Source organism: Diadema antillarum, unplaced genomic scaffold (genome assembly GCF_040938485.1).
Source record: "Diadema antillarum isolate AM-2024a unplaced genomic scaffold, OU_Dant_1.0 seq00000059_RagTag, whole genome shotgun sequence".
Classification (NCBI taxonomy): Eukaryota; Metazoa; Echinodermata; class Echinoidea; order Diadematoida; family Diadematidae; genus Diadema; species Diadema antillarum.
This window is the reverse complement of record NW_027271164.1, coordinates 1,504,089-1,526,134: the sequence shown is the minus strand read 5'-3', so window position 1 is coordinate 1,526,134 and position 22,046 is coordinate 1,504,089. Positions and strand designations below refer to the sequence as shown.

Below are 22,046 nucleotides of genomic sequence, written 5' to 3'. Positions count from 1 at the left end.
AGGTTCCAGTTTAAAGGAACAATTGTTAGCAACTTACCAAAAATGTATTTATGTATTTGTACAAAATACAATTTCATGGTTTGCACACTATGACGTTGTGACGAATCATTTTCCTATCGCTCAATTCTAATGAAACTTTTGCTGCTCTTATCATTTGACTTTAATTTTAATTTTGATCAAAATCAACTTACACATACAGTAGACTATTCCTCCTATTTCTGATTGATATTTTCATCTTTCTATGAGAACAGTGTGTTACATGCATGAACCTTTTTCATTCTGTAATTATTTCACTTGTAGTGCCAGTATGGAATACAACGTCATTAAAGAAATAGAAAAAGACATTGGTTGAATGAGAACCAGCAAAATGACAGGATCACAGTAGTCTGCACTTGTGTCTGGATTCAGACCTGCTTAGTTACCATTACAAAAACAAACAAACAAACAAACAAACAAACAAAAATCCTGTATACATCTATCAAAAGAAACTGTAACAAGCTTTAAGTGAGCTGTCTAGTGTATTTGGCACGACCCCTCATCATCAAAATCTTTTCAGTGGTGTTAAGAGTGGGATGAGGCATCAACTACACTACTACTGGACGAATGTGGACGAATGTGGACGAATGTGGATAACCATGAGCAGATGGTGGGCAAAACTGAAACTAGAAAAGCACTCTGAGAGCACAGACCTCCGCCAAGCATGCAAATCATTTTCGCCACTGATCTTGCTCTTCCGTAGAGATATCAGTGATTTCCACCCATACGTACTATAGCATTGTGTGCTGAAAGTTGCCAGATTTCCAAATATAGAAGCCTTTGTTACGTCATAAACACTCAGCTGCATGGCGTGCCTCACCCCAGCAGAAAGTAGAGCACGCACTTTAGTGCGCGCAGGCAAACCTCAAATGCACGCAGGCAAACCTCAAATACGCACAGCCTGAACTCCCAAGTTCATTGACCCTACGTGCCAAAATGTCAAAAATCCTTCATAAATTCCCCCAAAATTCTCGGATCACTGCCAAAAGTTAATCGTTTGGTATTTGTATCATTCTCAACCTTTCCTGCAAGTTTCATCCCAATCGGTTTACTACTTTTTGAGTTATTTTGCACACGGACAAACTAACTAACTAACTAACTAACAAACTAACGAACAAACCAACGGTAACGAAAACATGACCTCCTCCCTTGGCGGAGGTAATAACCTCACGATTGAGAGCACAACCACTCTGACAATCGGGCTTATATCTCCATGCTCCAGAAGTTAGAGATCCTTAAGAAAAGAAATGTACATACTATCGTTATCATCATTATCATCGCTGGAGCTGGTGGTTCCCAGCCAGACAACTTCCCAGAGTCTCTGCCTAAATGTAATCATCAACATGGCTCACTGGAGCCTCTGGCTCCAGGGTCTTGTTTCATAAAGCTGTTTGTAAAGTAATGCACAAATTTACAAATGACTTAAATATGGCAAGCCATGAGGGTTTCCTAATCAATGCTAATTTCAATAGGTAAAGTTGAAATTTTCAGATAATAATGATCATTCTTACATGCTAACACACATTGTAATTGAAAGTGTATTTTTGCTTCACTGTAGATGAAATATTGACATGCAGTCACACTTTGTTAAAACATTAGGGAAAAAAAATGGGCTCACACATTGGCACCTTATATTTCAGTCATTTGTAAAGTTGTGCATACCTCTGCAACAGCTTTCTGAACCAGGGTCCAGTTTTCCCTGACTGATGAGTGATTGGTTGGGGAGAGGCTTACCTGCACTGTACTCTGGCACCACCCCTGATGGTCAGCTGGCAGCTGGCTGCATTGCAGCACTGGTCCTGGCACTGATCCTCATACCCACAATCACACTCCTCCTCCCCATTATCAGTAGGGCCCTCCACGATCAGATTCCCACAAATGGGTACGTCACTCTCTGCCATGGCAAACCAAAGATGAAGGTGACAATTACTCCAAACATCACTCATTAGATTCCCACAGAGGGAGGGTCTCACTCATTTCCCCTTACCCCTCAACAACGGCAACAAAAATATTGTTTCTATATGATCAAATTGATTCAATTAGTTATGTCCTTGACTGTCAAGGGTAAGGTCGAAGAGTAAGAAAGATGACGTTTGAATTTTCTTCAGTTTGTCTCACTCTAAGATCACAACTGCCAATCTGTAATTTGTGAAAAAGATTACAAAACAGCTTTACGGAGAGCTTTTCAATGTGCAAAAGAAATGGGTTCCTGGACATTTTTGACTCTCATGGCAACAGAAATCAATACAGACACTAACTTTTTCGTATATACATAATTTTCACTGGAAAAAAAAAATCAAACTTAACTTCTGAATCGACACCAAAAAGAGAGCAAACCTTTGTTCTACCTTCTCACTGCATAATCTAGTCCACTCCATTCCTATCCAAACTGATTTATGGCACACTGCACTTTCTTAACACCTTGTTTTGAAACATATATCTAAAACAAAGCAATGTCACCGACTTTGCACATATTCATAACTTCTACCACTGCTATAAGTTCAGATTGTCTCAGAATCATGCCTGTGATGAGTGCATGCTAAGATCACAAGACTGGCAAATATTTCCCTAGCATGCAGTTTGAGCAGAAGTCACATGATACACCAATAACTTGGTAGATTGTTCACATGTTTGAACCTGCATGCAACCAATCAATTGGTAACAGACAATTACAGTCACAGAGCCTATTGAATTTAAAGTTTGAATGCTAGTGGAAATGCATTAACTCTGTGAGTGTGATTACTTTGCATGGACACAAGACCAACAAGCACACAGTATTTACTACACACACAGAGTAATACCTAAAATCTGTTCATCCAATGTCAGATACAGTTTTCTAGAGCTGTGGACACTAAGCTTGTCTTATAATCTAGTAGCAAACAGTTTGAAGTTTGTGGCATTGATTCTAAAACCATGCTACTCGATACATACAGGACATGGTTCCCCTAATCCTGACATATGTATATCTTCATATTAATTTCAGCACAGCCCCAGGTTCCCATACATCATCTCAAACCAAACTATCGCCATGGTTACCTTCAAAGCATCCTCCATTCTGCCTGATGACACCGGTCATATTGCCGATACTGCAGGAAGAGAACTCATCATTAAATTGCTTATCTCCTGATGTTGCGCTAGCGTACATGATGTAGTTACCACTGGCACGACCGTCTACGCTGTCTCCAGGACGACATCTCAAAGGGTAGTCATGCTGCGAGTAAATATAAAATGACCCAAAGTCAAGTTAATACAAGTTTATTTCACTGAATTGGTCTCTCTGCTTGTACCACAATGTCAAGCAGACTCTTTTTTTAAAAGAAACAGATCAGAAATCATTCTAAATTGAACAACTATGATAAAACCAGGCAGAAGTTTCACATAAAGAGAGTTTGATATACCTGGTATTTTTTTCCATTCAAAAAGAAAGAAAATGAGCTTGGGGAGGGGCATAGACAGCCAAAAAATTTCAGAGAAAACTCTCTCATCCTATCTAGTGATTTTCATAATACCCTTAAAAGAATACTTTCTCTCTCTTACTCCAACTGTCGCTGCATATTAACTTTGATCTGCAATAACTTTACCCCAAGCATAACCTTTTTCCCAGCTTTTATCCTTTGGTTTTACTACAGCCCGTTTAAATACCACAACCACATGGTATAACTGTACACCTGTGCTATGAAAATGTACAGTCCGCACTGGATTGTGAGATATCAGAACCATGTATGCAGGGTTAAAAAGTAGACTGCACTCACAGGAGAACCAAAGTTGTGTCCAAGCTCATGAGCAAAGGTGATGTGTGACACCTTGCTGGCCACTGTGGAGCCGTAGTTCTGGATGGTGACCACTCCTGTGTTCAGGCTCTGCATCACGCCACTGAAGCTGCTGAAATCCTCGCAGATACCACCAGAGGCACCTCAAAGGGGAGGAAAGAATCATTAAATGTCATCACCATCATCACCATCATCACCATCATCACCATCATCACCATCATCATCATCATCAGCATCATCACCATCATCACCATCATCACCATCATCACCATCAATGATGGCATCACTCATTCACAGTGTCATATTTACATAGATTACAGACTAGGAGTCTATTTCGCAACCGTTGTTACTTCACTTATTAACCATGATAGCATTTAATGTGATGCAACTAAAAACCAACCAATCAACAGTGGGCATTTTAGTTGTTGCTATGGCAACTACCCTGATTGTGAGTCGCAATACTTCCAAACTAGTAAATGAACTGGTTCCTACATACAGTATGGCTGACAGTATGTCTCAAAGTTGTCCCTGATAGTTACCTTCAGCAACCACTAACACATCTTTTCCTAGTCTCGGGTCACAATCAACAGAGCTTGCTTTCTGCATCTTTGTTTGTGGCACACAGCACTAATCGTTTTCATTCATTTTTTTTTCTTCTTTTTTTTTTTTCATTTTCTATTCAATGTCTATGCAATATTCAATATTCAATGTCAATGCAATGCCAAAAACATGCATCAGTCTCAGATGGTATGACACCAAGGACTGAATGAAATTACAAACTTTTTCAATTTTTTTTTTTCAGATTGCTTGTAAGTTCTTGCCATGACATTTTCCCCTGCACCACTTGCTCCCAAGAAATATCTGTATGCTAAGCCTAACATAGATTCTATCCACTCAAAGCCTAATCCTAATCCTCATATCAAACTAAACCTAAAACCCTATCACAACCCTAACCCTAAGACCAGAGCAATTGCCAACATGAGCAAATGTTGTGTCACCTGTGAAACCATCTCATTGAAAGTGATACTTTCACAAGTAGACACAATATATCAAAATCAAATACACCTATCTTGAGTCACTTTCACCCCTAACTTTCCACACCCCTCATAGTACTGATGCCTTCTGAAATAAGTGGACATGGTGTGTGCTTTGTTGTAAACATTTTCAAGGACTTACTACCAGTGGATCCCACCCAGGCCAGTCCTAGAACTCCATCATTGAAGTCCCTGTTGGCAAAGATGTAGGCCAGACAGTACTGACTGTGGTCCTGTAGAGAGTTGAGTTCCAGGAACTTCTCCACTCCAAGGTTGTCAAAGCGGAAAGGATTGGAACTGTCCTGCTGCTCTGCCGTGCCATTCACCTGGTGTTAGGAAGAGGACAGCAAAGGCTTCAGAAAGTGTGGATGAGAGAACTATACGTCGAGATTAAGCAGATTTCTGGTCCAGTACACCCATCGAAAGAAGCACTATGGACCATGTTTTTGCTGTACACCCTCAAGATACTTTCAGATGGAAACCCATCAATTTCTCTTTCTCTTTTTTTAGTAAACCAAAAGTGTATTCCACAAACAAAACAGATTCTAAAATTTGTACAGGATACATGACGATGCAACTGATGCAAATCTCCACATCATGATGTAATAATACAAGTGTCAACCTGCAATGACTGGTTAGAATGACATTTTCCTGCAAGAAAATTTCACTGACGTCACACTGCATTTTAATCTCTTTCTTTCTGTGTTATTTTTGGAGGAGGGTGAAGAGAGTATATTGGCAATATCTTTCTTAACTTCACCTTAATACATCTTACATTATGGTTTCTTGATTCTGGACATACAAGACACATACAAGACACATTCTGGACATACAAGACACACAAAAAAATATATGTTTCTGAAACGTATATATGTGACCCTGCACCTCAAAACAAACAAAAAGTCGCCAGACATGAATTTTTAGTTAAGACCATACCCTGAAAGAGCAGACTTTAAGCTTTAAAATGATGTATAACTCAAATCAAGTGGACTCTCCTAACCTATCTAAATACTGGAAAGAAAGCACAAACTCAGGAAAAGTGTGAACTGAGAAAAGAGGCTCTGAAGTACCGTGTCTATTCAAGCGCTTAATCTTTACCAAACCGTGCTGGCTGTACGATGAATGGGACAAAAAACAGGAAGTAAGCCACCAGAGTAACAACAATGAAGAGATTATCAAATTAAAGTGAAATTAAGCATGCCTGATTAACACATTCTGTCCATAATTGATGCCAACTTTCAAAGCAGTAGCACCATCCTTTCAAAAGTTATTAGAGTTGAAAGTGAAGAGTGTGGACAAGGTTTTTCAGAAATGAAAAGGGGATTCTAAAGACACACCTAATCACACTATTCTACCAAAAATGTTCGAGAAAACTGCTAAAAAAACACACTTTCCTGCCCGTTTTATGATACCAAATTTAAGCGTAATGTAAAAGAAGACCCGCTCTGTCAGAAAATATGAAAAAGTCAAGTTCGGCTAGGTTGATCCATTTCACTTATTTTAAGTCCTCACGCAAAATCAGTGTGTGCGACTTTATGTTCGTTTTGAGGTGCACGGTCACATATACAGGTCTAACAATGCAAACAGAATGTAATTCCTGTCCATGCAACAGGGAATGCATGATATAAAAGTAGATTGCTTTATGCAACATTTGCTAACAAGCAACTAGGATAAAGCTAGACAGGCATCCTTACCCTTATCCTGCGGATGAAGAAGTTGATACCACGTATGTCATCAAAAACGGTGTTGATGTAGATGTCATTGACTGCCGACACATGATTGTTGAGGTTGAGAATGACCTCCGACACATCACCATCATAATGACGCGTGTAGGTGTGGTCGGCCTGAAGGTACAGGCTGCAAGCTGTACGAGTAGACGAAAAGGGAGCACGCCGTGATCGGTGAGGAGCGGCATACTTGTTCTCACTTGCAGCGTGGGGTGTATTTTTCCAGGCTGTTTCAACATCCTAATGAAAAAGAAGAGGGCAAATGACAGATAATCCACGTTAAACAGTCTATGTAAATTGCCATAACACACTCATCTTTTTTTTTTAGCAACTTCGTAGACAAACATCATTTTGAGCTCTTCTAACAGGAATTAATGGTCCATGAAATAACATTATTGGTCTGCAGAGAATCCTTTCCGTTGGTTATTTTGATACATTCTCAAACCAAAATCACAAGTGATAAAGACAAAGATGCAATATTCTGACCATGATCCACATTAACCAATAAGAGCACATGTATACATCTTTTATTTCCAATATAAACGTACGATGCCTCTAAAGAGTGCCCCCCTCCAAACAGTGTATACTATTGACATCTTGACAAGCATTCTCTCTGAAGTGAATCTGAAAGTTTTATTTGTATTAGTATAGGCTTTAATACTCAAAATATGTATCTCCTATTTCATTCCGACACAGCCACATTTTTACATTAGCCTCCAGTTTTTTAAACATTGGACAATTCTTGGTATCATTGTGAGGGTAAAAACAGAAACAATTATGTCAATGTAGCCAGTGTTTCATATATTTGGCATCAAACAACATTACATTTCATGAAATTTATAGAACCTGAGCTTAATCTTGTTCTGCTATACATGAAATATTGGCAAACTAATAACTTTTGCCAAATTTAAGGCCTGAAAAAAAGACTGCAGGGTCAATATTATATCATTTGTTTTCATATTGGTGGTAAAAATTATGTGAAATACATCTATTATTCTTATAATAGCGACATGCAAATAATGTATGTTGCAAATATCAGTTCAAAAAATCAATAGATTATGAAAAAAAAACCAGGAATTATCATTTTGAATAGTTGCTAGAAGATTTAATCATTGGGCAGAGCGTCAAATTTCTCTGTAAATCTCTTATCCTTTGAGGATGATGGCAGTTTCAAGGCAAGCCATATCTCTGGGATATCAAATGTATGTAAATGTATGTAAAAGTAAAATGATCTAAAATCATGAGCTTTTGTTTTAGCACACCAATATAACGTGTTTACATTTCACATTGACATATGTTCTGTTAACGTTTCGTCTCTATGTTGTCATAAGGCACTGCTTTTCTATTGGTACCAAGGTACACTTTCATGTATTACATATTGTATGATGTACACACCAATACTCTGTGTGTAAATTTTGGGATCTGTATGTTTGTAACACTTTGTCTTTCTGTTTTGAAATGCATTTTTATGAAAAAGTTGGATAAAAGAAAAGAAATATTAAAGGAAAGAGACTCAAAGCAGATTTGTCACGTCCGAGTCGCTTCTATTACAACTGCAATCATTACACTTAGGGAAAATTGCTAAGAAGTTGTCTGGGGTTTGAAGCTGGTGGTGGTGGAGGAACTTTCCAGCAAGTAAATTATGTATGACAAGATGCTATTCCTCTGAAAACAACTTCCCCGGAGTCTGTCTTTCACCCATTCCACCCTTCGAAGATTAATTCTCACCCTCTTCTGTCGTGTCACATCATCAGCAGAGTTTTGAATCTTCGACATCCAGCTGGCCACCCTGTCTTTGAGCCCACAGCCAGCATCTTCCGGGTGTGTAACATCCGAAGCCTTGTAGATGACGGAGTGGGCAGAGGAGTCCGGGATGGGCGTGTCCCTGAAGTGGTGTTTGGCCTTCTCTACGTGGTACTCCTCACCCTCATCGTAGATGACACCTTGGAAGACTCCTCCCGTGATGCCTCCATGGACTTTACTGCTTGGCTTGTCTGTATAAGATAGAAATCAAGGTATGATGTGACTGCAGGGTTTTGTTTCAGGACGGAGAGAGAAACTATTGCCTATTTTTGAAATTTCTGCACATCAGTGGTCGGCAGCACACCTGCATTGCAATGTAACGGCTTGGGTTCGATTCCCGCTGAGTCTAGCTGAGCAAGATTGTATAACAATGCCTTTCCCTCTAATAAGACACAAAGACATTCAGTCCCTTGGATAGGACATTAAATGGAAGTCCTGTGTGTGACAGAGTCACAACTAACACGTACATAAAAGGTCCCACTTCATTTCCTCATGAAGAAAAGTAGGCTGCTAACCTGGTGAAGTGGTCCATCCACATACCCACACCAGAAAACGGGCAAATGATGCAATATTTGGTACCCTGGGGTACCAAATGAAAATTCGCCATTTTGTTGAATTAATTATTTTTTTTTCAGCGCTGTACCCTGGCTTACCAAAAAATGTGTCAAAATATTTTTTAGTATTATTATGCACAAAAATGTTTTCTTATTTGTGATTATGCATCAATTAATGCATGCAAGTGTACTTCGAAAAACACCTATGGTGCTAGTTCATTGCGACGACTTTGCCGTATCCGAATTCAGAATCGGCGTATCTGAATTCGGATACGCATTATAAATAATGGGCATGAGATGGCACTATACAACGCGGTACCCCGGGTTACAACGGTACCCCGGTGTACGGCGTGCCGAATCAAATGATGCTGACCCCTTGTGGTTCGCCTCAGGCGACTAACAACAGTCATCACACAGTATCAACCAGGCACAATTGCGCCATATAAAGAACAGGAGGAAGACAAATGGCACATAATATAACATATGTTATAACTGGGAAACAAAACAAAAACAAAAACAAAACAACAAAACAACTCACACAAAGAAAATGACTGCAAGTTTTTTAAATGAATAGCACACATCAGTGGTTTTTAACAATTCTTAAGTATATCTTGGTTTGGGAAAAAAAAAGGATAGCATGGACAATCGAATGAGGGCATGGTATACAGTCACTGACTTTTACTGTCATTCATTATTCATGCATTTGTTTGTTCATTCATAGTCGTTAATCTACTTTGGCTTTTTAGTTTTAAATGGGTTAGATGTTGAATGAAGACTGAAGTGAATCTAAACTGAAGTAGCAAGGCTTAGGCTGACATAACTGGTCTTACCTGCTGGGGATTACAAAATACTAAGCACTCACGGTGTTACTTGTAATACCTACTGCATAGCATCGTTCACTATTAGCAAGCACACAGTCTGCACATTTTACATGTTATGATGGGTTTTTTCCTGCATAATGGTGCGATTCTTATTGCTCCTGTGCAAGAGTCTGTGAAGGATAGGATAGAGTGTACCCGCCGCTTGTGTTTGTACAGTGTGACATTGGTCAAACCAAATCCTCCAAAAAGGGTAATATATGATGATACAGCTCAGTTGTAATCTATCGCATTCGAGAAAATGGGTGGTTTCAGGAAACAACACATTTGTTTATTATAAAAACATCATAAATAACGTGTCGATAATCATAAGAAAAAGAAAAGAAAAGAGAAAGACATCTCTCACGGCTGTAGACATTGAAAAGTCCTGACAAAATAGACAATTTGACTGCTACGTCATCATAAATAGCTTACAACCATCAGTGGGTAAAATAATTGTAGGAGCATCCCACACCTGTATCAAAGCTATTTCAAACAAAACTGTGTTATCTCTTTTAATAGCAAGTTTCAAAATTTTAATGTAATCCTGCTAGTCCACTTGAAAACAGAAATGTGACATTTGTGATTAAATTTTGCTAGATAATGTACTCAAATAGATGATCATTGTTCTAATGGTATGGGGGCTTAAAAGTATTTTCTTTTTCCATCCAGCATAATTCTTGAATCATATGAAAAGCACAGGCTTTATGTCATGAGTTTTAGGCTCCACAAGACACAGTAAAGTACATTGCACAGGAGGCACTCAGTGCAGAGAAAATGGTGGTATGCAGCACACAGTGAGACGGCTTAGCATTTGCCTAAAAGGCTTCCATAACAACCTCCAACCAACATCCTTGCCTTGCAAAGGGAGACACAATCTTACCCTAATAAATTGCTAAAATTCCCTGGATTTTAGCGGCAGGGATCTGACTTTTCCAAATTGTTTTCCCTCTCCTCCCCTCCTCTTCCTCCCTACTTCACATCTTTTTTTTTGTCTCTCCCATCTTTTTCCCTCCCTAGCTCTGTCAAAATGGATGAGTGACATTTGGAACAAAACGAGGAGCTACTTTGGCAAATCACAGCACTCACTCCCGCGGGAAATTGTCTTACTTCATCTGAAAACCGACTAATTTACTCCAATGTGGCGCTGGTTTGTTGTGTCGGTTTGTCATCTCATCAAAAATGTCATTCTATCGGAATGCAAGAGGCACGGGGAAAAACAGGGTTTTATTTCATTTCTTGTTTAATGCAGATGAAAGGTTTAGGATATGATTTGGAGTAGTTTGGGATGGGGAAAAACATGAAATTCTCTTCATGTCACTTTGTATGAAATATGTCCAAGATACATGGACTTGCATTCAACATAAGAATGGGTACACAATCCTCAACCAAAATTAATCATCATTCTGCCTTGTTCAATGTATTACAAGAACTACAGTTGTAGCTTATCAATCACTCTTCATACACACACCCATGCATTCACACTCATGTATACACATAGATGTACATAGACACACAAACTAGTACACTATGTGCAGCTGAAGTATCATTCTTACATAAGTGTTTTCACACTTTCACTTCTGATTTCAGCATAAACAAGAAACCTACCACAGCACTCATAAAATACACATCTCTAGCCTCCACTTAACTACTATGTAGAGGGAACATTAAACAGGCTTCATTCCCTTGATCATACACAGTCAAATAGGCCAATCATTTCTAGGTATTAAAAGGCAGAGAAATCATTGGCCTATAAAAGTACAGACCTCTGGCACAGGTGGTGGTGGTAGCAAATTTATTATATACTTAAAGGCATAATTTACCATTTGCAGATGAAACAAAAACCAAGCATTTAAATAGTGCTTTAAAATAACTCTAAAATGTGAGTTAGGGATAGAAACAACCACTGCAAACGCATCAGTAGAATCAATGTTAAGTATTGTTAAATATTCAAAATGTGAACAATAGTTATAATAAAATGTTTCCAGACTAAACTGTCTACAGTTACAATTTATTAAGAAAAATATTCATATCTCTTATATTTCAGGCTTTATTGCACAAATTTTATAAGATAGGATGTTTTGTCGAACAACAGACCTACTCATATGCATCAAACATGATATATTGAACATTTTTTAAATCACTGCTCCCAAAAGTAAACAGGACCTTTAAAATGGTGTCTCTTGCTCATTGCCTTCTACACAATACCATGTTAGCTTGTCTTTGAATTATTATTAAAATGGCCCTAAGGGGACCAATGCTTACATGAAAAAATATTAATAAATCAGGAAACACAATCATGCAAATCATTGATAGAAGCATTATATGAGCATAGATTATTTAACATTTCATATCTCTGAATCATATACTGAATTCACTTCCTGTTATTTTCTGTGGTTATTTTGTGGGTTTCATAGCATATCCTTGTCATCAATTCAGTGCACAAAATGATGCACTACAATATGTATTAAGCAGAGAGTGTTGTAATGCTGGCCATTTAACCCGTTGAGGATGAGTCCCCGAGTATACTCGGGCAAAGTGTCTATGGGAAATGCGTGCTTTACCAAAATCAGTCCATCCTCAATGGGTTAAAGGCGGTCAGTGATGGTCACTTTTCAAAAGAGGGAACAAAGCCTTTTGTGCAAAAGACATTGGTCTGGTAGTGAGTCTGGACATTGAGTAAAGGTTGTGCTAATACAGCCATGGAGCTGTATACAAAGAGTGTCGCAAAAGAAGCTGGAATTTGCCATTTGTCCTTCAGATGAACTACAATGCAAAGAAAGGCAATTTTAAGTTTAAAAAAATATATGTAATAATATCCACACTGACAAACTCAGATCACTTACAGTGACAACTAAACTTATACTTTCTTAAGATGTGAATGACCTATCAAAGCCCAGGAAAGCAGCTTTTTATGAAAGACTAAAGAAAAAACAAGTGATATCTCTGCCAAAATGGTGTTGAACGCAAACAACCGATATTGTGGGCTGTGTAGTCCTCAACATTGTACAGAATGTTTTTAGTTAAAGAGCCATTTATACATTGTAGGCCATTCAGAAGACATTTGTCTATAGAAGAAAGATAAAAAAGCTATTTTCTCTTCCCAGCATGATATATGATAAGTGAACACACACACTAATGTTTAGCTAAAATTGGTCCTTGGTATTGTGTGCCCTTTTTACACCATTTGCATGTGTGCAAATCCTCTCTACATACATTTTCTATTTTTTCCCCATTGATCGTTTCCATCAGTCAAGAGAAGCACAGCATGGACATGAATAAATCAGTCATGTGAAGCGTTCAATTTTTATGACCACGCTCATATTTGAAACATGAGAACACAATTGCCTCACCTTTGATAACTGGCAGCTACATGTATAGTCATAACTCTCTAGAAAGAATATCTCACATGCTACAGTGCCCGTTATGACACAATGTTTGGGTTTTCTATGAGCTTTTGTCCACGCATCATGTTACTCTCGTTGGGTATGTAATAGCAAGGTATAGTATAGGCATGAATGTACAGAAAATGAGGCTACACAGAGAAGACAGAACATTAAGACTAAACACTAGACTATATATAACACTAACGCAGAAAAAATGATATGATTATTCATTCAATACATATACTAGCTGAGTAAAACTGCATCATACCAAATCAACTGACAGGTTTAATAGCACAGGAACTGTCAGCTCAAACGTTTTCTGACATCCTTTCTGAGTAGCCCTGAGTTTTGGTACAGCACTTGTACACTGTAGTTTCAAAGAGGGACATTGCTAGAACAATTTTCTTGCACTAAAAACAGAAAACCATAAAAAATTGGGATGGTGATCTAGTTCTGCTCTACCTGACTGCAATCTATAGAAACTTTGGGGAAATGTGGAAAATCTGAAAAGATTCAATTCAAAATAACTGCAGAATTGCCATTTCATATCACACAGATGTCAAGGCATTGTCAACACATGACCATGCAGCTTTAATAGAAAAGTCGTTGTTTACAGGACATAGCACTGTCCTTTTCATTTTACCGTTTTCCAACTGATCATAATTACCTTTTTAGATGAGTTATTTTATGAAATTATTTCACAAGATATAACCTTCAATGTTGCTAAATTGTTTTTTATACAGATTCTTGTGGAATGATTTCTTCCGTGTCCGTGGCTGTCCATTCACAGATCTTGGAACCTACCTGTAATTTAATTTCCTGATTACATCAACATGTCCATCAATCTGTTAGCCCTGCCAGATATCCGATCAATTAGCATAATGTGCATGAGACAACAAGCAGGTGTCAACAAAAATCCACTCAAATCATTTCACTGCCTTACAGCCTCAAGTTCATAAACTGAACTGAGCAAAATGATACACAGTATGCCCTCTCCACCAAAGAGGAAAAAGAAAGGGTTGTGACCGATTTCAGAAGGGAATAAAAAAAAAAGCAACGTATCACAGAAAATATGAAACAAGCTGAAGGTTTTTGATGACTGTAAACCCAGAAAGTCATCTAAAGGGCCATTCTTATTGCAAAAAATCGCGATATGAAAAGTCACGATGTTTTACCTTTGTGTCCACATTGGCAGGTAAACATTGCGAAGTTAGCTCCGGTGCCAACAATCACGATCTTTCATGATGTACTGAGCATGCCCAGTTTACTCCAATCGCGCGCTCGGCCTTTGTTTGGGGTCAAGCGGATACTGAAGTCACATGAGTAATATCGCGATATTTCTGCTGCGTGCGTTCTCATTGCAAAACTCCTTGCGAAGTTTTGCTCGAAGTTAGAAAAATCGCACTCCATCTTGCGATTTTTCGGGCGATGGTTTAGTGAGAGTTGCTAGGCAACTTTCACCGTAACTTCGCAATTTGTCTAATATCGCGAGTTTTCACCTGCAATGAGAATGGCCCTTAACATCCTGTACTAGTTGTACAAACAAACAGTCTTGGGCATGTAATCATGATATTACTTGGCTTGCATTCTTCTTATTGTCTAAATGAGTTTAAACATTGACTTTGCGGAGTATTACGGTACCAGACTCCTAAACATGAGTCTATTATGTGAAGGTCAATATGAACTTTGGATCTCATAGAAGTGTGGTCTATGGACACGCACTGGCTGGCTTTTTCAATAGCAGTACATGTACTATCAAGGAGCTTGAAGCTCCTTGGTACTATACAGTACCTCCCCTCACATCCAAATACAACAGAACACTGTCATCGCAGTCATACTAGACTCCCTGTCAAGTCAATTTTACATGTCTTTATCATTTATTCTAAATGAAGACAGCATAATTAGAAAGGAGCAGACTGGTAATTAAGGCTACTTAGCTTTCCTTTCATGGCCTTCTGAATGTCTTTCCTGTAAGACTCTGAAATCTCCATACACATTGTATACCAACCAGGGGTCTGTTTCATGAAAGTCTTATCACAGACTTTTCACTCACAAGAAACACTAATGACAGACTTCATGAAATGGATTTTACTTCTCTTTGTACATGTAAGTCTCTAATAGCTACTGTTGCATGTTGAAATAATTGAAAATGACGGTCTTACACTACATATGAGGGACTTTGACCATTTTGAGATTTATGTAAAAATTTTTCTAAAATGACTTCACGAAACGGACCCTAGGTCTTGGCAGGCAAGTGCTAAACTATCGCTCTGTAGCCATACCAGGGTAGTTCACTAAATAGCAGAGCTCTGTAATCAATCTATATCATGACATGTACATGTAATGTGCAAAATTTACCTTTGTCAGAGAAGATGATATACTTGCAGTGTCATTTCCAAAGACTTGCATTTTAAGGTACAGTATGTAACAAAAAATATGCTAGCTAATCACTACTGAACATTGATGTACAACAGAGTATTACAAAGATAGCAGGAAAATCAGATGACAAGGTAATTATGTGTTATTTAGTTTGTCAAAAGATCTGTTGTGTTTGAAAACAAGTATTGATGGCTTAATATTATGACAGATTTCACATCCTTGTAGGAATATTACATCTAATGTATATCTCCCATAGCAGTCAATACTTTTGTTACAATTTCATTCACATGTTCTGTTTTCATTACACATATTCAACTTTTTCTCTGGCTGTTGGAAAGTGTTGATTTCTCACCATCATTCTTTCAGGAAGTGATATCCAGCAACAACACGGTGACAATGATGCTTCCATGAAAAGACAACCGTCACAGATTCCTGATACTCACACTGCGAGACAAGCTATCTGATTTCCTCTTAAATACCATTTAATGGTGTAAACAGCCGGATGGGACTGCACGGACTATAGCCTGAAAACTAAGCTCAGTCCTGCTTAGCCTGAAATCTAAGCTCAGTCCTGTTTGGCAGTTGATAAAGGGGTGAAAGTAACTGAATCTTTTGTGGAGGGTTCTCAGGAAATGCTGAATGTTAAAGCCACAAGAGTTGACGTCTCTGGCTCAGCGGTCACACTGACCTAAGAGGGAAACTAAATACTGAAGGCGGCAGATATTCTAGGGAGGCTTGAAGATCAGATCTGTATCAATACGGAATGCTATGTATTGCCTACTGCGGCAAATCATACGCAGTATTTTTGGACAATGCATAATAAGTAGAGAAAATAGTGCTAAATCATAAATCATATAAAATAGTGCTAAATCATATATATATATATATATATAATATATAGATTTAGCACTATAGTGCTAAATCATTCTCACAGGGAAGCGTCAAACTGCTCTCCAAAGCATCTTCCTACATGTACTTCCCTCCCCCAACAAAACAAAAACAAAACTAGCCCCCCAAAACCAAACAACAAACAAACCTCGAGATACAAATAAGAGGGCAAAAACCTCTGCTACAAAGGACATAATGGCTGCTACAAGGACATTATCACAACTAATGCCATAGAATTGTACAAGCATTCTTGGATCCTAGTCATGATTGGATCACACCCAAGAACTAGTCACCTGTTCCTTTTATAACAACAGACCTCGCTCGCCTAGGTGTTTCAGAAAATCTGTTCACAACTTTTTCCTAGTATTCTAGTAATACAAACAGTCAGAAATTGGCAAATATACATACAACATAATCTCCTTGGTGAGGGCAAAAGAAAAAACCCACACAAACAAAATCATGAATAATAACAGAAAGAAGAAACATGTAACACACAACCTGTTTGCATCAGCTGTTATCACAGCTACAAAATGTAATGTTTCCTGAACATGCAGACGATGATTTTGCAGAAATCATCTTTTGAAGAACATTTTGTTTGTTTGTTTTAATGAGCAGGGTCCTGACAAACAAAACTGTTCTGCACCATTTCCTCCCAAAGGCACACAGTTAGCTCACACAAATGAAGTCCTCTACCTCATCCAATGTGCTGCCTGATTTATTTCAGAACGGAAGTAAATGAAATGACACGATACGACATGAAGTGGGACTACGCCTGGGTCACTGTGGAATAATCTAAAGCTGGTTTTAAAACTGTAGTAATTATGTGTGACTTTCTGAGTGAGTACAAAGCCTGCACACAGAGCCAAGTTTCACAAATAACTTACTAGATTAGTTTGCAAGAAATACAAACTTGTGACAGTTTTAGACAGAAGTATTTGATACATTTTCAGGTGTTAAAAAGATACATCCCTGTAGAATTGAATTAGTCTAGTTTTATGCTTTTTGTGGCATTTTGTCCCCAACTGCCTTGTGTCAAGCCTGTGGCACGGTTTCTTCAATCAATCAAAATAAAAAGACAGAAATTGTACTGACAAACACAGCTGAGCTGATAATAGGGCAAACTAAGCCAAAAAAAAATTATCTAATGGCATTAGCACTTGGTTGTTTGCTGACACACAAATTATGATAAAAATGTAAAATTCTGCTTATCCATACTCTTTGTGTCCTAGGAAGTCTGAATTATTTGTTCATTTCTTTTTGCCTGAATGCCATATGGCAAATGGTGTGGTGGAGTGGAACGCATCACAAAATGGGTATTACCCTCAAATATAACGCCTGAAGTAAATGCAATTCCAACCCCCCCCCCCCTCCAACTGTGTAAACTGGCTTTATCACCTGTGTAGAACACATGGAAATAACCAGCAAAATAACCAAAATAACCGAAGTGTCCCTGTTTCAAATACACTGATATGATGGCCCCTGTCTCAATCAAAGCCATTAGGCATTAGATGCTCTCACTTTGAAGTGAAATACCGCAGTATTTTGTACCGTTACCACCAAGACACTATTAAGGGCTTTTTACACTTGTGTTTCTTAACCCCGGACTTTCTCTGACCCAGGACTATCGTTAGTCCCATACCAATTTTTTCAGCTTTTTACACTCGCCAATTATTCCCGTACTATCTCTTGTCCGGGGCTAAGGAGAAAACTGACCTTTTTACACTCGTATTTCTTAGCCCCGGACTTTCCAAACCACATGAATATTCATAATTACGCTGTGTATTGTACAAGTACACGCACGCACCGGCAGCACTTGATTACCTCGTTTCTGATTGGTCAGTGAGTGTCGCACTTCGTCTCTGTCGCTTAGCCCAGGATTATTTTTTCGTTCTGTTTACACTCACTTGCTTGGCACCGCAATTGCGGTGCTAACCCCTGCTATTTTGCAGGGCCAGATAGTACCGTACTATCGGTGGGGCTAGCCCACTTTGGCAAAAACGAGTGTAAACAGAAAGTGGGCTAAGGATAGTCCCGTACCAACGGTGGGGCTAAGGCCCCCCCCCCCCCCCTTAGCCCCACCGTTGGTCCGGGGCTAAGCAAAAATTTACAAGTGTAAAAAGCCCTTTAGTTACCCCCTGCTTGATCATGAAATATGGGCAAATATCTACGGTCTGATGTAATATGGCACCAGACCGTAGATATTTCCCGTATTTCATAAGAACAAGCAGGGGGTAACAATTTTATCTTTTTAAGTGTAGATCTACATTTTTGGGCATTGTGCTAACCTTCTTCTCGCTGATTTCCTCTCGTGAATGATGCTGAAATTGCCGGCTGTCAGCCATGCTGACTTACGTCTTGCGAGCTGATTATGCGCACATACTGTACATACACGCGCAGCTAGCTGTGTAATATGACGTCATATCACGGAATATGGAAAATATTCAGTGGCAGATTTAGCGCATGCGCACAATATGACCTTATTCACGGAATACGGGAAATATTCAGTGGTTAGTCGGAGTAACACATTTAATACTGGATTTTATCAATTACGTGATTGACCAATGAGATTACAGAATTAACGATCACTAAAAGATAAAACAAAATGCACTGTAAAACACATCAAATACCATGGTATTTTGGTTGGTATTAATTCAAACTCTGGGCAAAACAGGCATGCAAGATCTGAGCATGAATCTGTCACAGATCGTAGATTGAACAGCAGTGTATTCTTGGGCCCTGACATACAATGTACTTCATATCATTCCCGTCGGAGATACATACAGTATGCACGCACAATGCTTACCAGAAATACCACAGCATTTTGTCGGTGAATTAATGCAGTATTTCTTACAATGGTTCTTTGCCAATGAAAATGGTGCCAATAACTAACCTTGGTATGAAATACCTTGTTAATTCTAAAGTGAATGCACCCAATGATGGACAATGAGCAATTTTTTTTTATAATAAATGCCTATCACATCAGAGGATGATTCTACACATGTATGTTTGATGGGTGGATTCAAAACAGATTTCAGCACAACTAGTTCACATGTGACATCCATATTGCCTCCTGACAACATGTTTAACGACAGAACTTTGAGGACACATTTCTCTGTCCTTTACGTCTGAGAGCACTGCCAAACCCTCACGCTTTGGCAGATGATGTAGGAAAGCAGCCTTCCATGTTAATTGCTAATATTATGTGCCAGACGTAATTACTGACGGCGCATCTCACTCCAGGTGCAAGTTTCCTACAAACATCCAATCTCTAAAGCATGGTAAACATCCAATCTCTAAAGCATGGTAAACATTTCCTTGCATGCACATACCAAGGTACTCCAAGAACTAATGATAAGCTAATGCCAAAATGTTACAAAATGAGAGAAATGAGTACAAAGAACAGACTCAGAAACAGCAGTGTTCTGACTGCTCACTACATGTGTACCAATCACAATTTTTGTGGAGTTATCGCTGTCTTCCTGTTATGGAAGACTTTGAATGTTTGTTTGTGTGGTGTTTTTTTTTTTGTTTGTTTGTTTGTTTGTTTGTTTGTTTGTTTGTTTGTTTGTTTTTTTTTGGGGGGGTTAACCCATTACTGACAGAAATTTATGATTTGAAAACAGAAGTGTAATATTTCACATTGGTTCAATTACCTTTAGAAAGACTACCGGCACTTGTATACAGGGGGGGGGGGGGGATTGTACAGTAAATTTGGCATGGCTTCAGAGAGAATTTGACCAAAATCAGACAATTATTGTGGAAATTTGTCATTTAGATGTCAAAAAGTCAGCTAACTCGACAGTAAATGGGTGCTTCCAAATAATCATTGGAGTCAGAGATCTGATGCCGTTTGCTCCATTTTCCTCATTGCTTTGTGCGCAAAATGTCACTTGTCTTATGTTACCTCAGCAAAACACCTTAATATGCTCACAAAAAATCAATGCTACAGTCATATTACCCATCCTCAGAGAAAATGCTACAGTCATATTACCCATCCTCAAGCTGAGTCTTCCAAACAAATTGCTTTGTACATACACACATAAGAATCCTGTTAGGATATGCACTTCATGTAAAACTGTGCACTTATATAAAACATCCAGGATCCCCTTTATCAATTCCAGGAAACATTTCAAAGGTCTCCTGATACAAAACTTTGCCTCTCAGACATTCAAAGCACCTTGCTAATATTTGCAGATGGAAAAAAAAGCAGCTTTAGCATTCTAACTTAGTTCTAAAATGTGAGTTAGAGATAAAAATAACCAACATCAAAATGTTAATCAGTGTATCAGTCAATGTTAAGTATTGTTGAATATACAAAATGTGAACAATAGTTTCATCAAAAACCATTTTTAGAATAAACTGTGATGATTTAATGAGAAATTGAGTGATATCTCCTTATATTTGCAGCTTTAATGCAAAATCTTCATACAGTAAGGTGTTTGTAATACAGCTGAACTATGCATTCAAATGTGATAGTTAAAACTTTTTTTTTTTGCAGAGTCAAATGTGTATTATTTATTGAAACACTGGTCATCATCATATTCTCATAAATATTTCCTATTAGGGAAAAGGTATTTCACCACAGTACTTCATTGTCCATATGACTTTCCAGCTTTTCCATGAAAAGATAGCAATGTATACAATATTATCCCCAGTAAACCATGATACCAGCAGTAAACGAGATGTTAAAAAAATTAACAATGTCCAATGGTTGAAAGATAACATGTTTCGAATGTGGTTAAAGATTCAAAATATTGCATGTTTGTTCTGAGAATATCAAAACGAGATAATATGGAAATTATGATAGCATAATGATGCATGCTCACACACTTAATGTTTAATCACTGCTCTCAATGTTAAATAGTGGCTCAACAAAATTATCCAATTGCATCTAAAACTAAGCCGAGCAGCAGCTTCATTTTTACCACTTCCATTCAGAATGATATTTTCTAGAAAGAGATAAATGACCCCTTGATGTATTATTACCAACTACAGTTTCATACAATCGTTCCCAAATCATGTACTGTAAAAGTGGAAATTTTCTGGGTGTTGAAATTTTCGCGCATTTCGCGCAACCAGAAGCTACATGTAGCGCGAAAACAAAAGCACGCAAATATTTTTGCGTGCCATATGTTCCAGTAGTTGATGTCTTGATTCCGCGGAATTAAAAACACGCAAAACTGTTCCTGCCCGGCCAAGCGCGAAAAATTAGTAGCGCGAAAATATCCACTTTTACAGTACTCAGTCTTCGACCCTCTTCTTCCTCTGTTGCCAATTGGAAGGCATGCCTAGGCTGTTTTCTTTTTCAACCATTGGCACAGATATCCAGAAACTATACTTGTAATTACCAATGACTAGGGATTACCTAATCCCCTTTAATCCATGTTGTGTCACCATGGCCTTCTTGCTGGACTGAGGCATGTTGCTTCACCTGAGTGGGCTTGCTAACTTCACAACCAGGTAAAGTTTGGATGGATGCTGATGAAAAAGATAGCTATAAGTGAAACTACACTGTAAAAACATCAGTGTTAGATTTAACACCATGGGTGTTAAATCTAACACTGATCAAGTTTCATTAGAGGACCACACCCACAGGTGTAGACAATGTATTG

The 22,046-nt window shown here is 38.4% G+C and overlaps 1 protein-coding gene across 1 annotated transcript in view; it reads right to left on the bottom strand.

The window, feature by feature from the left end:
* Window positions 1–22,046, bottom strand: part of LOC139725792 (disintegrin and metalloproteinase domain-containing protein 10-like) — a 50,023-nt gene that overhangs the window by 5,706 nt on the left and 22,271 nt on the right. The window contains exons 4-9 of the mRNA XM_071636872.1: window positions 8,296–8,561; window positions 6,535–6,807; window positions 4,983–5,166; window positions 3,789–3,949; window positions 3,073–3,247; window positions 1,771–1,930 (exon numbers count right to left, since the gene is read on the bottom strand). Coding sequence (XP_071492973.1) covers window positions 1,771–1,930; window positions 3,073–3,247; window positions 3,789–3,949; window positions 4,983–5,166; window positions 6,535–6,807; window positions 8,296–8,561 — 1,219 coding nt within the window. The remainder of the gene's footprint in view (window positions 1–1,770; window positions 1,931–3,072; window positions 3,248–3,788; window positions 3,950–4,982; window positions 5,167–6,534; window positions 6,808–8,295; window positions 8,562–22,046) is intronic.